This window comes from Myxine glutinosa, chromosome 14 (assembly GCF_964187855.1).
Source record: "Myxine glutinosa chromosome 14, kmMyxGlut1.1, whole genome shotgun sequence".
Taxonomy (NCBI): Eukaryota; Metazoa; Chordata; class Myxini; order Myxiniformes; family Myxinidae; genus Myxine; species Myxine glutinosa.
In genome coordinates this window covers 21,164,017-21,178,972 of record NC_136274.1, presented here as the reverse complement: position 1 = coordinate 21,178,972, position 14,956 = coordinate 21,164,017, and the positions used below count along the sequence as shown (strand labels likewise).

The following is a 14,956-nucleotide window of genomic DNA, read 5'->3' as shown; positions in this document are numbered from 1 at the left end:
ACACACACACACACACACACACACACACACACACACACACACTTACCTACACACATACGTTTCTTCTATTTTGGGTTTTCCCATTGAATTAATTTTATTTGGAAGGATGAGGAAAATTGATGATCAAAATGTACATGTTTGACACAGTTTGCAATGTTGAGATGAGGTGTCTAACTACTTTGTATAATTTGACGTTAATATACACTATTATATATGCAATCAGTTATTTTAGGGTTGAAACGAGACTGATTACATCACGCAGTTGGAAGGTCAGGGCTGCAACACACCCACTCTCATCTTGGCTGAGGTGGCCGTCCCTAAACGGTGCTGGCAAGCTGTCTGCTGTCACCCAGCTGCCCTTCTAGGTTCCAGCACCTGCATCAATTTCATGGAAATGGACCCTGAATGAGAGTCTGCTGCGAATAAGAGGGCTGTATACGTCTGCTAGTGGGCTGCTCAGTGTGGAGATTTCATAGGATAGGAAAGAGTGGGTTGGAGGGGCACCTCAAATATTTGAAGAGTCAAACAAATGAGATGGTAGAGGTTGAAAATTGGGCTTGCAAGAGTTGATCGAATGAAGTTGTTCTTTTTCTGTTCAAGTAACTCCTTTTGGCAATGTTATCACCTTCTCATCGTTCCTCTGCTAATTGCTTTGTTTCAGAGGAAGAGCTGAATGGCAGGAACTCAGATGTTCTTGATGAGGATGCTGACAGTGAGGATGATCCAGAGAACAGGTATGATATCTTTCACAACAACCCCAACGCCTTTCTGAAATTTTGCCTTTAATACTCTTTTCCTAACGTTATTTTTAAAAAGTCACCCAAGTTGATCCTTTTCCACAGCTTTGTGTTGTGTGAATGGATTGTAAGGCTGTTCTCCTTACCAGCCAACTCACTGATCAGTCAAGAATATGGCTTTGGTTCATGCAATGGTGGTGCGCTCCAGAATAATCTGTCAGTGTTGTAGGTTCTTTATTTATATGTTGCCAGTGGCTTTTTAACAAAATTTTACTCTTCTCCTGAGGTTGTAAATGTATTTCCCGGCTCGTGCCAGCCAATCGCCAAGAGCATAAGGAAATTGCCTCTGGAGAAGAAAAATACAGCCAGGGCCAGTAATCCAGCAAAACAAAATTTCCACAGTTGAGTAACCACCGAAGGCACTTGTACGAACTGAAAAATTGTCGCTCAACTTCAGCAACTTCCTATATGTGCATTCCTTGTGGTGATCCGAGCTCCATGCAGTGGTACGATGAGCAAGGTCCGCATTGTGTTGAGAAAGGAGCGAGACGTTGGAATTTGAGTGGAATATATAAGGAAAGTACGCTGTGGCGTAATCTTCTCAACGTCGTCCAGAAGAAAGCGAAGTTTGATCCCAAATATGATTTGCGATGAGTTATCAAAGCCGGATGGTTTGTGATGCACAAATGGCTGGACTTTGATCAAGAGGGGAATGTATTTGTTTGCCAGGACTGTATACATCCGAAAGATCTCCATGTTATTTTCCAAAGAGGAAAGAAAATCGAGAGTTGGGTCGGCGGGGTAAGGGGGAAGGTGGTAGGGAGGGAGATGCAGCAAAGCCACAGGTACTTTGAAAAAGTTGCCAAAGTAGACCGTAGATGCATAGTGAAGCTGGTCACACGCAAGGCCTTCAGGAAGTTATAATATGTCGGGGTGGCAGCCTACAACGTACTGTGACACGCTGTACATGAGGGCATTGTCGATGGCCAGGTGGGAGATGTCGCAAGTCTACAAGTAGAAAACATCAGTTATCTTCCCATAATTCTGTACATATCTCTGTCAGGAGTTATTAATCACCGTTTTGTTTCACAACACACACTCGATTACATTTACCCGTTTGTTATTTTTTTAACCCAATTCCTTTTCCGTTTTTATGCTGCTAGACAGGATTGGTTTGGCTGAAGGTGTTCCAATTTGGTTTTCCATTTTCCCTGTGCTTTGGCTCATGTTAACACATCCTGGAGGTCGCGTCCTATTTACTGTTGCATTTTGTGACGAATATCTTGCATTGCTATTCCCTCAACGCTTTTTGTGTTTAAACCCTTAAGCTTTTCCCACGTGTGCAGGCCACGACTAACATTGTCTGGCGTGGTGCTAATATCGTTTATCTTCCTAATATTCGTTATGTTTGTAAACACCAGTCGTTAAAAAAATTGCTCCATCCTTTAATGTCGTTTTTATTCCATGTTGTGCATGTTTTATTTATTTGTTGTCGCGATTAATGAAGCAATTTGAGGATGTAATCTTCCCTGTGGATAAATTACCCGCCCGGTGCGGCATCGAGGGGCGATCACCAGCTGTGTTAATTTTGCCATCCGAGGGGTTAAAAGGATTGTGCCCGAAAGGAGTAGGGCTCGGGAGTCGCCAAAACAGATGGATGTTCTCATCCGTCAACAGTGTGCTCCCAAGCAGGCAAACGCTCACTTGGAAATGAATTTGCTTTACCTCGTCTCCTTTTGAATGCACCTGTGCTGAGAATGTAATCTCACTTGGCAAGCATGGCTTTAAGTTTATTGGTTTTAGTTCTTTATGCTTTGTTTTGTTTTATTTTTGCAAACAAGAAGTACACACTGGTGAGTCATCTTCCATGATGTTTTTTGGGGGACGATTTAAATTTGCCCCGTATTAAACCTGCAATGCTCGGAGGCAAGGAAGTGGCAATTGCATTCACATTTGGCCATGGCTCTGCCTGCAACTCGAGGAATTCATAATCTTTGAGCTTCACTTAACGCAATGTGGTCTTCTTTTGCAATAAGCCACAGTAGTTGATGCAGGGAAGGTCGTGCTGTCAGGCAGAGGTCGCTTCTGAGAGGTTTTTGATAAACGTGTGCCACAAAGGCAGTTTTAGCTGCAGGTGTTGCTGCCAGGCGTAATAACTTGGCCAGCCAATTGCCCCATAGTGCCACGGGGCCCTCTGAGACTGAGTACCGTAGTTCTGTTTTGAGCGGGTGTGCTGGGTGTATAATCGGGAGTCCTGCTGCAGTAAGTATGGCAAATGTACACTTTCCATCGACTATGTTGATCATTAGTCTTCTGGCGACGGTCCTCGTGCTACTGATGATATCCTGAAACGCTTCCCACCGGGCACCCAGTTATTCCTGGCAGTTCTCGTCTCAACTTCAAGGAGCATTGCCCAATACTGCGTCTCCATGCACATCTCGCTCTCGCTTGTATTCCATCGCTAAGCATTAAAAAGTGCACGTTTGTAGACACCACATCTTGGGTAGAGATGTAGATGGGTAGAGATGGGTAGAGAGAGATGGGTAGAGATGTTGGGATGGGCTCGTAATGACCTGGCCTTTCCCCCAATGTTTCCACTGTAACGGCTTTCTGAGACTGTACTCATTGATCTAACTAAAATAAGAGAATGTATGTGGATCTGTATGTCTGTTTCTTATGGAATCCAAAACGTCTTGGCTGATCTGCAACAAATTTTGCATTCATGCTTGGTGTACCTCGTGTCAAGTGAGGGAATTAAATAAATAAATCCCTATTCCTCCACAATGGTGAGGAGATGCCTTGTGATTTTCCCGATGCACTTGGACACAGTGCAAGTGGTTTAACAACCGACCTCTGCCGGAGGAAGGAGGTATTGCGAATGGGAAACGGGCCAATTTTAATGGACAGCAGTGATGTCTATTAACAAATTGCCATTTCTACACGTACCATTCATGTTTAGGCTTTTGACTTAAAAGGTACATGACACATGTACCATTATTTACATGCACACACAAGTGGATGGAGAAGCGTGTCTGTAAATCGTAACTTGCGTATAATCCTATATACTGGAATTTATACTGTGCGTCATTCTCGTGTCACGATAGTGCAACGGAAAGGAATGACGTCCACATACCTCCCTATTACTTCACAAACGCTTTCAGAGGGATAAGTTCTGTCAAATAAAGCAAACGCAATGAGGGCAAAAACGATTCCTTTCTGGATTAGATTTCCTGAAATATTATTTAATTATGCACACAAATTACGGGAGAGCGATTGCATCAATTGCACAAAACTCAAGGGCAATGTTATGCCGTGTACCAATTTAACTGTCATGTTCCGAGTTTACAAGTCCCTCTTAGCTTTCCAGACTGTTGGAAATTGTTGTTGGTGATATCAGATTGCAATGTGGGGTCACCAGATTCTCTTACCTGCAGCTTCACAGAAATCTTAATTCAAACATTTGCTACAGCTGTTGCTGTTGCTGTCTATTTACTGTCCCTCCCTCTTCACCCCCTCCTCTATCCCGAACTCATGCTCACAAATACACCTTTAGAAATTTTTTTTACGCGATGAACAAATTGAGTTTCGATCGCCGAGAGTTGAAATCATCACGAAACACCATGAAAGTCAGAATCTGTGTGAGGTCAAGGGGCCTGTGAAACCTGGTACTGTCCACAACACAGTGATGTCGAATGTAACGCAAGCTCTTGTTGTAAAAATTGATCTCTGCCGTGTGAATTCACAGGCCGTCAAAGCCTCTCTGGGCCTCTCCGGACTATGTCGTCTCCTCTGCCTATTCCCCCACCTCCCTTGCAATCTTGCACCATCAAAGGCCAGAGCTGACTAATCAGGAAAGGAAAATGTCTTTGCTTTATCTTTCGTATGATCTTCCATGTCTGCTGTCACTGCCAGTATTCATTTTGACCTTTGTGAAAGTTTAACAGTCTACAGCCCCATGCATCCGCATCTTATGCCGGATTTGTTTGCGTTGCAGAAACAGCTTGTCACTCGTAAGTGTGGGTCGAGTTTTACTTTATATTGTACCATTTTAATAGTCAGCCATGCATATAAAAGAATGATCAGATAATGTGTCTGGCCTCCAAAATCGACAGTCTATCGATGAATTTGTAATTTTTAGTTCCCTTTTTCCTCTTTTCCAACTGGTGCAGAATGAAAGCCAATGCGCATCTCAATTTATTTGTGGGGAGTGGCGTGAGGGTGAGAGCCCTGTGAGGTGTGAGGGTGAGTGATTTGAGAAAATGAAAGGGGAAGGAAATGGAATCAATATTTATTCAATCAATCTCATTGAATCAATCAAATCAAAAAATCAATCATTGATTTTTGTCTTTTTGCACTTGTTTTTTGTACTCTGTCAAAGCGTCTTTGGGCTTCTTGAAAAGCGCTATATAAAATAAATGTATTATTATTATTATTCATTCATTCAATCCATCCATTCATTCATTCATTCATTGGAGGAGATGGGATGAATGGGAAGAGAGGAACGCAAGTGTGTGGGATATGGGTGAGTGTAGGAAGGGGCAGGGAAGGCATGCTTCGTGCTGCAAAAATTCCACCCATTTATATACATTCCTATCCGATATACCAGCCAGCCTGGTGTTGGCTTAGCGGTTAGGGTGCCGGCTTGGGATCCTAGGATCCTGGTTTCGAATCCCGGTCGATCGCTGAATTAACACCAGGGGGGTTGACTCAGCCTGTCATCCTTCTGAGGTCAGCAAATTGAGTACCAGTTCACTCGTTGTTCCCTGTGTGTCGCAAGAGACGACCAATAGGGTTGGCGGCAGGAAGGGTATCCGGCCATAAAACATTGCTAAAGAAAGGGGACCAAGGTGCCCGAAAAAAGGGGACCTGATCTGTGGGGAAAATGGCCTCTATAGGTGGTTCCTATCCGATATACCATTCTCTGACACAGAGCGTTTGTTTGGCTGAAGCGGTTTCTTGGCAAAGGTTATACTGGGCAGTTTTTCATCTTTCAGTCAGTAGTAAGGGCAGGAATTTGGAATTTGTTAATGATGCCGATGATAGTTCGCCTAATTTTCGCAGAGGACACCATGGGGTTTTTAACATCCACCGACTCATTCCGGCAGAGTTATTGGAGCATGGAATGAAGGTATTGGAAAGGGTGTTGGAGAGGAGGATAAGGAAGAAAGTGAAGATCGACGAAATGCAGTTTGGATTTATGCCAGGAAGAGGAACGACAGACGCGCTTTTCATTGTGAGGCAGTTGCAGGAGAAGTACATGGAGAAGAGGAAGAAGTTGTTTCTTGGGTTTGTTGATCTGGAGAAAGCATTCGATCGGGTTCCACGCAAAGTATTGACATGGGCATTGAGGAAGTTAGGAGTGGAGGAATGGTTGATCAGAGTAGTGATGGCAATGTACAAAAGAGCGCGCACAGCTGTAAGGACGAAGGACGGGAACGGTGGTGAGTTTGAGGTGAAGGTGGGAGTGCATCAGGGGTCGGTACTAAGTCCACTACTATTTGTAGCTGTGATGGAGGTGCTGGCTCAGAATGTAAAGGAGGGTTTACCGTGGGAGTTGTTGTATGCAGATGATCTGGTGTTGATTGCGGAAAGTATGGATGGACTGAAGGAAAAGATGAACACGTGGAAGGAATGTATGGAGACAAAAGGTCTGAAGGTGAATATCGGAAAGACGAAGGTGATGGCAAGTGGTAAAGCATGTGGTGAGGTGGAAAGAACTGGGAAGTGGCCCTGTGCTGTGTAGGAAGGGTGTCGGAGTGAACTCCATTCAGTGTACAATGTGCGCTGAGTGGGTTCATCAAAAATGTAGTGGTCTGAGAGGGTCATTAACCAGTGTGGCAGCTACATTCAAATGTAAGGTGTGCACAGAGGGAGCTGCAGATGGAGGAAATGTTGAGTTGGATCTTGGAGACGGTGTGAAGCTGGAAGGTGTGAAAACATTTTGCTACCTCGGAGACATGCTGAATGGAGAAGGTGGATCAGACTCGGCAACGGTTGCTCGAGTGAGATGTGCATGGAAGAAGTTTCGGGAATTGAGTGGCGTGCTGATGATGAGGGGAGTGTCGTTGAAGCTGAAGGGAAAGGTGTATGCTGCATGTGTGAGAAGTGTTATGATTTATGGGAGCGAGACATGGGTAATGAACGTAGAGCAGCAACGAAGGTTGGAAAGGGTGGAAATGCGAATGGTTCGACGGATGTGCGGAGTATCGTTGAGAGAGAGGAAGACAAATGATGAATTGCGAAAGATGATGGGAATAGAGCCTGTGATTGATGCTGTGAAGAGGAACAGGTTGAGATGGTTTGGTCATGTGTTGAGGAAGGATGAAAGTGACTGGTTGAGAAGAGTGAGGGAAATGAATGTAGAAGGAAGTAGAAGACGGGGAAGACCGAGAAAGACTTGGCTAAAGATGGTGGAAGAAGAAATGCGGGCAAGGGGGTTAACAAGGAGAGATGCAGAAAATAGGGCAAAATGGAAAATGGAGAAAATGGAGACCGCAAGGCTAACCCCCCCCCCCCCCCCCCCCCGCTCTAGCAGGGAAAATGGCCTTTTAAAATGCATGTTGTTGTTGTTGTTGTTTGACTCATTCTGGTAGACGCGTCACCCCGTTTACCGACCATCCGAAGGCCAGCGCACATATTGTTGCCAATGAAACACCGTGATGACAGTTTATAGCTGGGTCGGGATTCAAACCCAGGCGAGGCAGCTCAAAGGTGAGTGTGAGTACCTCAAGGCCATCCTGGCAGCCTCCTTTCATTATGTGCACCTAATCCTGGCAGGTCCTTTTCATTATGTGCTCCTAATTGTAAATTATTTTTGCAAGCTGTTCGAGTTTTTGGGGATGAGGGATCGGGCAGAGGGTGGGTTTCCAAGATTGTATTAATTTCCCATTTTTTGCCATCAGAATGCAAATGTACCAGTTGTTTTCCTGATATCTCATTGGATTGTCACATATATATATATAATCATAAATGAATTGATAACAAATGGCCATCAAAGGTTGTTTTTTATTTGTGGGGTGGGGGCAGGAGGGGGAGGTTAACGTTTGAACCAGTAAAAAAGGTCTTGTGTATTTATTTTGGTGAACCGTCCATGTTTACCTCTCTTGAAGGTAAACCTCTCTTGAAGGTCCAACTGTGTATAGGTGCTTTGCTTTATTTTTGTGCAGCGTTGTTCGCATTTTGAGATCCTCATTATGATGCACTTTTTGATTGCTATCTGAGGACGAGTTGGAGAGTGATGATGTAAAATATAGCCTTTCTCTTTTTCGCCAGACCCTGTTCGTGGAAGATCTTTCGTTTAGTGAAACTAATCAAGGATATTGTTTAGACAAAGCTGTAAGCCAGTAGTTGTGTTTACCCTGCTGTGACCAAAACAGCCAAAGGTACACGGTCTTACCGTTTGCTGAATCTTCAAGTACTTTGTGCCGTACCGTGAAAACGTCATTTTTCCACTATTGGGCTTCCCAGCGAGGGCTTTTATGAAAATCATACTGCCTGTCTTGTATCGCCTGGCCCTTCGTAGTGAAACTGTTGAACCTCTTGGAGTTTGTTGGTGTAATTCTTACACAGTGGAACCCATGACGCTGTGAACAGTAGCGCAATGAACCTGTTTTAACACTAAATATCTCCAATTGTTCTTGTGGGCCCACATTGATGGTTTTATTCATTTATTTCTGTAATGTTGGGAAATGATAAAATAATTGCTGCATACCATGGCCTTGATAACTGGGGAAATCTGGACAAAATGGATCGAAAATGTTTCTTTTTCCTTGGATCAAAGGTCAGCAGAGGTGACCGTCGCAGAGACCTGACACAGAGCGTTTGTTCGGCTGAAGCGGTTTCTTGGCAAAGGTTATACTGGGCAGTTTTTCATCTTTCAGTCAGTAGTAAGGGCAGGAATTTGTAATTTGTTAATGATGCCGATGATAGTTCGCCTAATCTTCGCAGAGGACACCATGGGATTTTTAACATCCACCGACTCATTCTGGCAGACGCGTCACCCCGTTTACCGTCCATCCGAAGGCCAGCAAACACATTGTTGTCTATGAAACACCATTCCAAATGGTACATAATGTAGTCCTGCTGTAAATAAATGCATATCCATGGATCGGACTGCTTATCAGCTTTCCTTTAAGACCAAAATAATATACTGTCGGACACCACTATTTGGGGTCCCGCTATTGGCGTTTTCCACATATTTGAGGTTGATAAAATGCGACCTGCTTCTCTACTCACGGCCATGTGTCCCGTGAATTCATGGTTCGCGGGCACAAAATGTTTTTTTTTTCACAAGCCGCAAGCATGACACGGTTATAAAACACATCTTTCACCAGCCACACACAAAGCAGCTGGACATATGCAAAAAAAATATCGTTTACGAGCCACGAGCAAGACTTGCTTATACTTTCGTGGCGCTGTGCTTTGCGTTTCACGGCTTTAGCGGCTGCATAAACATACATAATGTAGCCGCACTATGAGCAGCTTCGCGGGATGTCCCTCCCCTCCCCCTCCCCACACCCCCCTCCTGCCCCCAGCTGCTTAATACGGCATACCTCGCGAGTTGCCGGACAGAATGAAAACACTTCATCGTATCTACCATATGATCTGCGCCGGCATTTGTGGGATTTGCCTCAACATTCGTGGATTTAGCCTTGCCATTCGTGGGTTTTTTTTCCTCTACATTCGTGGATTTTTGCGACTTGGGAACCCATCCCCCCCTTTTCCATTGAAACAATGCACTGTAATTCGCGGTTTCGTAGTTCGCAGCACTTTCCAGGAACGTATCCCCCGCGAATAGCGGGGTCCAACTGTGTATAGGTCAATTTGGTCCAAAGTTGGATCAAAATGTGATTTGAGGGCAATGCGACACTGTTGGTCAGTCTTTAACGTGCAATATTACAACAGGTAATACCCCTCCGCATGCCCACCTTAGCGGTGTAGCGAACCCCTTTGGAGTGGTGGAATGGGTTGGCCATTTTTGTTCCCTTGGGATAGGTGGAAAGCGGTTACATGGAATACATCCGATGCTATTTCTCCAACAACACCTAAGGTTTGCAACAGTAACTTTCCCAACAAGGCCAATATGTTCGTCATATTTCATCCAAATGGGCGGAATTGCATCACGACTCGGCCAAAAATGCGTCATGCTTTATCAAAATGGGTGGAGTTACATCACTACTCGGCCAACAAGTGCATCATATTTCATTTAAATGGGTGGAGTTACATCGCCACTCAGCCACAAAGAGCGTCATATTTCATTAAAATGGGCAGAGTTACATAAACGTTTGCGTTATAGAGTTACTTTTGCCTTGGAAATGCTCATTCGCATAGAGGATGATGAAGACTTCCTGAAAAAGGTCCTTTTCACAGACGAAGCTTGCTTTCATGTATTGGAGAAGGTTAACCGGCACAATGTGAGGATCTGGGGCTCTGAAAACCCCCACGTGATCATTGAACACATACGCGGCAGTCCAAAGGTCGATGTGTGGTGTGGCCTTCTCCATGACCGCTTGATGGGTCCATTTTTCTTTGTGGAGGATGCAGTGACCTCAACAATTTACATGAACACATTTGAAGGATTTGCCTTCCCATTGATTGAAGATCTGCAACTCGATATCTTTTTTGAACAGGACAGCACCCCTGCCCTTCCCCCACCCCTCCCCTCCCCCCACCTCCCCCTCGCCTCGCCTCCACTCCCTCTATAGGCCTCAGTCGTTCAAGCCATCCTGAATGAAAAATTACCAGGTCGCTTGATTGGCCGCGGCGGACCAACCGTCTGCCCCCCACGATCACCACACATAAAACCCATTGATTTTTTTTTTTTTTTTCCTGTGGGGATTTGTCAAATATGTTGTCTGCAACACCGAGGTGGAAATCTTGTAGGATGTTCATTCTCGGATCGCAGCTGCATGCACACTGGTGGACACAAACATGCTGAGCCGAACATGCCAAGAACTCGTGTACTACCTTGATGTCTTGTATGCGACGAAGGGAGCTCACATTGAAGTTTATTGATGGTTTGCATAAAACTTTGAGTTTTTGTATCAAAAACAGCGTTTATACGAGGTTTGACCCCACATATGATATACAAGAGTATCGTTGTATCATTTGTGGTTCTAAATATATCGACAACCAAAGTTGTCTGGGTCTTTTTAGAACACCCTGTAGTTCCTCAATCATGGCTGTAGAGAGACAAACAGACAGAGTGTGAACCAATTTGCTTCACCCTGCTTTTTAGCTCACCTGGAACGAAGTTCAGGGGAGCTTATGCGATGGCGCATCGTCAGTCCGTCCGTCCATCTGTAAACAATTGAAACTTCTCCGAAACCGCTGATGTGATTGCGACCAAATTTGTCACATATGATATTTGTTGTGTTGTGACTAAAGTTTGTAAAAAAAAAAAAAGAGGGTCCAAGAGGGTCTACTGGTGGTCAAAGTGGATCTAGGTATGAACTCCCCCCCCACCCCCCCCCCCCCCTCGTCCAAAAAAAAATATGAATTTGCTTTTTTCTCTGAAACTACACACAATATTTCGAGGAAACTTGACCACAACCATCATCACCCATGATGTACCAAAGTTTGTTCACGGCACTAGGAAAATCGAAGTTTGAAGTGGTCTGCTGGGGCAAAGTGTGTCCAGGTTTGACCACCCAAAATAGTTATTTGCTTTTTTTCTCAGAATATACACACGCAATTCTGATGAAACTTGACCACAACTTTTAACACCCATGTTGTACCAAAGTTTTTCACAGCATTAAAAAAAATTGGGCCCTGAGGGGTCGACTGGAGGGCTGCCCCTATGTTTGCCTCTTGTGAGCAGGGTAACTAAACCAAATTACCCATCAGCCATATACGTAAAAATACTCGTTATTTTCTCAACCTCCTGTGTTTGTCATGTGTCCAATCACAATATATGGCTGTTTGCCAAACAGCGTTCCACGCAAAAGTTACCTAGCAATGGTTAACAAATTATTCCTCAGCGACCTTAAAAGAGAGCAAATGTTGTAAAATTGTAGCATTGTCACATAAAGCTGCCGATCACGGTGCGAACCCTCATTCCTCTGCCGTTCCGCTGTTCCATGAGCTTTTACATCTGTTTTTTAAATAAAAATTCCAGGAAACCATTGCTTCCTTGATCCAGGTGAGAAAGGATTGTTGGGCGTTTTTGTCACGATGGATTGCATTTGGAAGGTTTGGTATCGCTGAGATATTCAAGGTCACTCTCATGGTAGGCTTAGCAATGCTATCATAGCCATGATTGATGTCGAGTTTTCCTTGCTTTACCTGCCTTCACTCAGTCCCAAAGGGCAGGCATCCGATGTTCCATGATGCATGCGTGATGACTTGATTCATATTTTGGAACGTTACCGTGGGTTCAGAGTTCTCTCTTAAACCCCGAAAAGTTTACATAATGAGTGAAATCGTTTTATTATTGGGAACAAAATTTTCTTCTGAAAATATGAAGCTAAACAAGCTGCAACTTTTTTTTCACCAAAAACATTCACAAGTACAGCGTGTCCCAAAAGTAGTGCAATGATCTGTCTGTGGGTTCGCTGCGCTTGAACAAATTGATTTCCATTTGTAAAGTGGAGTTCAACATTTGCAGCATGTTCTTGATCTGTCCATCTTTCCTGGTAAATCTCTCCAGGGTTAGAGCATCGATCTGGGGGGAAAAAAATCACATCGTCAGGCATTAGCATTTACAAACTAGAACAACACTCAGTGGAGAGCATACCTCCTCCTGGTTGGCCATATCAGTCATTGGTGAAGAATCACTTAAAAAATTATACAAGCGGGATCCGGATCTGCCTCTTCACCAAATTTGAATCGATTCTTCCTCTTCAGACATCCAACCTGTCCACCAATTTTCGTCCAAATCCATCCATAACTTTGTTGAGATATGCTGCTATGTGTCGTTTTTGGCCCGATCTCCCAATGGTGAAGAATCACTTAAAAAATTATACTAGCGGGATCCGGATCTGCCTCTTCACCAAATTTGAATCGATTCTTCCTCTTCAGACATCCAACCTGTCCACCAAGTTTCGTCCAAATCCATCCATAACTTTTTTGAGATATGCTGCTATGTGTCGTTTTTGGCCCGATCTCCCAATGGTGAAGAATCACTTAAGAAATTAGAAAATTCTCCTATCCGAATCCATATTCAGATCTTTACCAAAATCGAATCTATATGTCCTTGTCAGACACCCAAACGGGCCACCAAGTTTCGTCCAAATCCGTCCACAACTTTTTGAGATATCCCGCTATGTATCGTTTTTGGCACCATCTCCCAATGGTGAAGAATCACTTAAAAAATTCTCGTAGCCGGATCCGAATCCGGATCTTCACCAAAAAATCTAATCATTTCGTCCTCGTCACATACGCCACATCTCTGCCAAATTTCTTCCGAATCCGTCGACAACTTTTTGAGATATCCCGCTATGTATCGTTTTTGGCCCTATCTCCCAATGGGGAAGAATCACTTTAAAAATTCTAGTAGCCGGATCCGAATCCGGATCTTCACCAAAAGCTAATCATTTTGTCCTCGTCACATACGCCACATCTCTGGCAAATTTAGTCCTAATCCGTCGACAACTTTTTGAGATATCCCGCTATGTATCGTTTTTGGCCCTATCTCCCAATGGGGAAGAATCACTTTAAAAATTCTAGTAGCCGGATCCGAATCCGGATCTTCACCAGAATCTAATCATTTCGTCCTCGTCACATACGCCACATCTCTGCCAAATTTCTTCCGAATCCGTCGACAACTTTTTGAGATATCCCGCTATGTATCGTTTTTGGCCCTATCTCCCAATGGGGAAGAATCACTTTAAAAATTCTAGTAGCCGGATCCGAATCCGGATCTTCACCAAAAGCTAATCATTTTGTCCTCGTCACATACGCCACATCTCTGGCAAATTTAGTCCTAATCCGTCGACAACTTTTTGAGATATCCCGCTATGTATCGTTTTTGGCCCTATCTCCCAATGGGGAAGAATCACTTTAAAAATTCTAGTAGCCGGATCCGAATCCGGATCTTCACCAGAATCTAATCATTTCGTCCTCGTCACATACGCCACATCTCTGCCAAATTTCTTCCGAATCCGTCGACAACTTTTTGAGATATCCCGCTATGTATCGTTTTTGGCCCTATCTCCCAATGGGGAAGAATCACTTTAAAAATTCTAGTAGCCGGATCCGAATCCGGATCTTCACCAAAAGCTAATCATTTTGTCCTCGTCACATACGCCACATCTCTGGCAAATTTAGTCCTAATCCGTCGACAACTTTTTGAGATATCCCGCTATGTATCGTTTTTGGCCCTATCTCCCAATGGGGAAGAATCACTTTAAAAATTCTAGTAGCCGGATCCGAATCCGGATCTTCACCAGAATCTAATCATTTCGTCCTCGTCACATACGCCACATCTGTGCCAAATTTCTTCCGAATCCGTCGACAACTTTTTGAGATATTCTGTTCACAACCGGACAGACGGACAAACAGACAGACAGGGTGAAAACAAAACCGCCATCCACCTTTGGTGGTGGAGGTAAATATTCGAAATCACTACACTACTTTTGGGACACCCTGTGTATATTGAGGAATGCAATTTGTCACGTGTTTCAATTCACTATTTCGCCTTGCTTTAAATATGCATAATTACCATCCGTTTATATTTCATAGTCGACCCTTAATTTCCTCGGGATGAGTTTTTGGGATGTACATTGGGCATTGTTAGAGTTCTCGGAACGAGTTCCTCACATTAATTGGAGACTCGTTATTTTTTACGTCATTCAGCATATACAATACAGGGTGACACGGGAACATTGAAATGTAAATACTGTCCGTGATCTTGCACCTGGTGACGCAAAACTCGGGATTTCTCTTTAATCTCGAATGTAATCGTTCAAACGTGTGTACATTCTGGCCTTGTGGATCAGCAAAGCACACATCGCATCCCATAACAGCCGAAACCGCACGAACTGTGTGAAATCAAGGTCGTGTGTCACATGGAGACATGTCTCTGCCTTGCTTTGCACCAACCAAGAGGTGGGGTTCCGGCCGGGCACGAATCTTGAACTCTTACTGGATGTTCCTTCAGTCGAGATTGCACGTGGTGGCATTTTTACAAAGGCCTTACCAAAAATACCGACTCGCACTGGTCAAAATCATCCCAATGTTTTCTATCAATCTGTTTCCTCTACCTATCCCTAAACTCTATC

At 44.0% G+C, this 14,956-nt stretch overlaps 1 protein-coding gene across 1 annotated transcript in view; it reads left to right on the top strand.

Annotated features, from left to right (window-relative positions):
• ATRX (ATRX chromatin remodeler) overlaps nucleotides 1-14,956 on the top strand; it is a 447,777-nt gene that overhangs the window by 270,775 nt on the left and 162,046 nt on the right. The window contains exon 8 of the mRNA XM_078768164.1: nucleotides 662-734. Coding sequence (XP_078624290.1) covers nucleotides 662-734 — 73 coding nt within the window. The remainder of the gene's footprint in view (nucleotides 1-661; nucleotides 735-14,956) is intronic.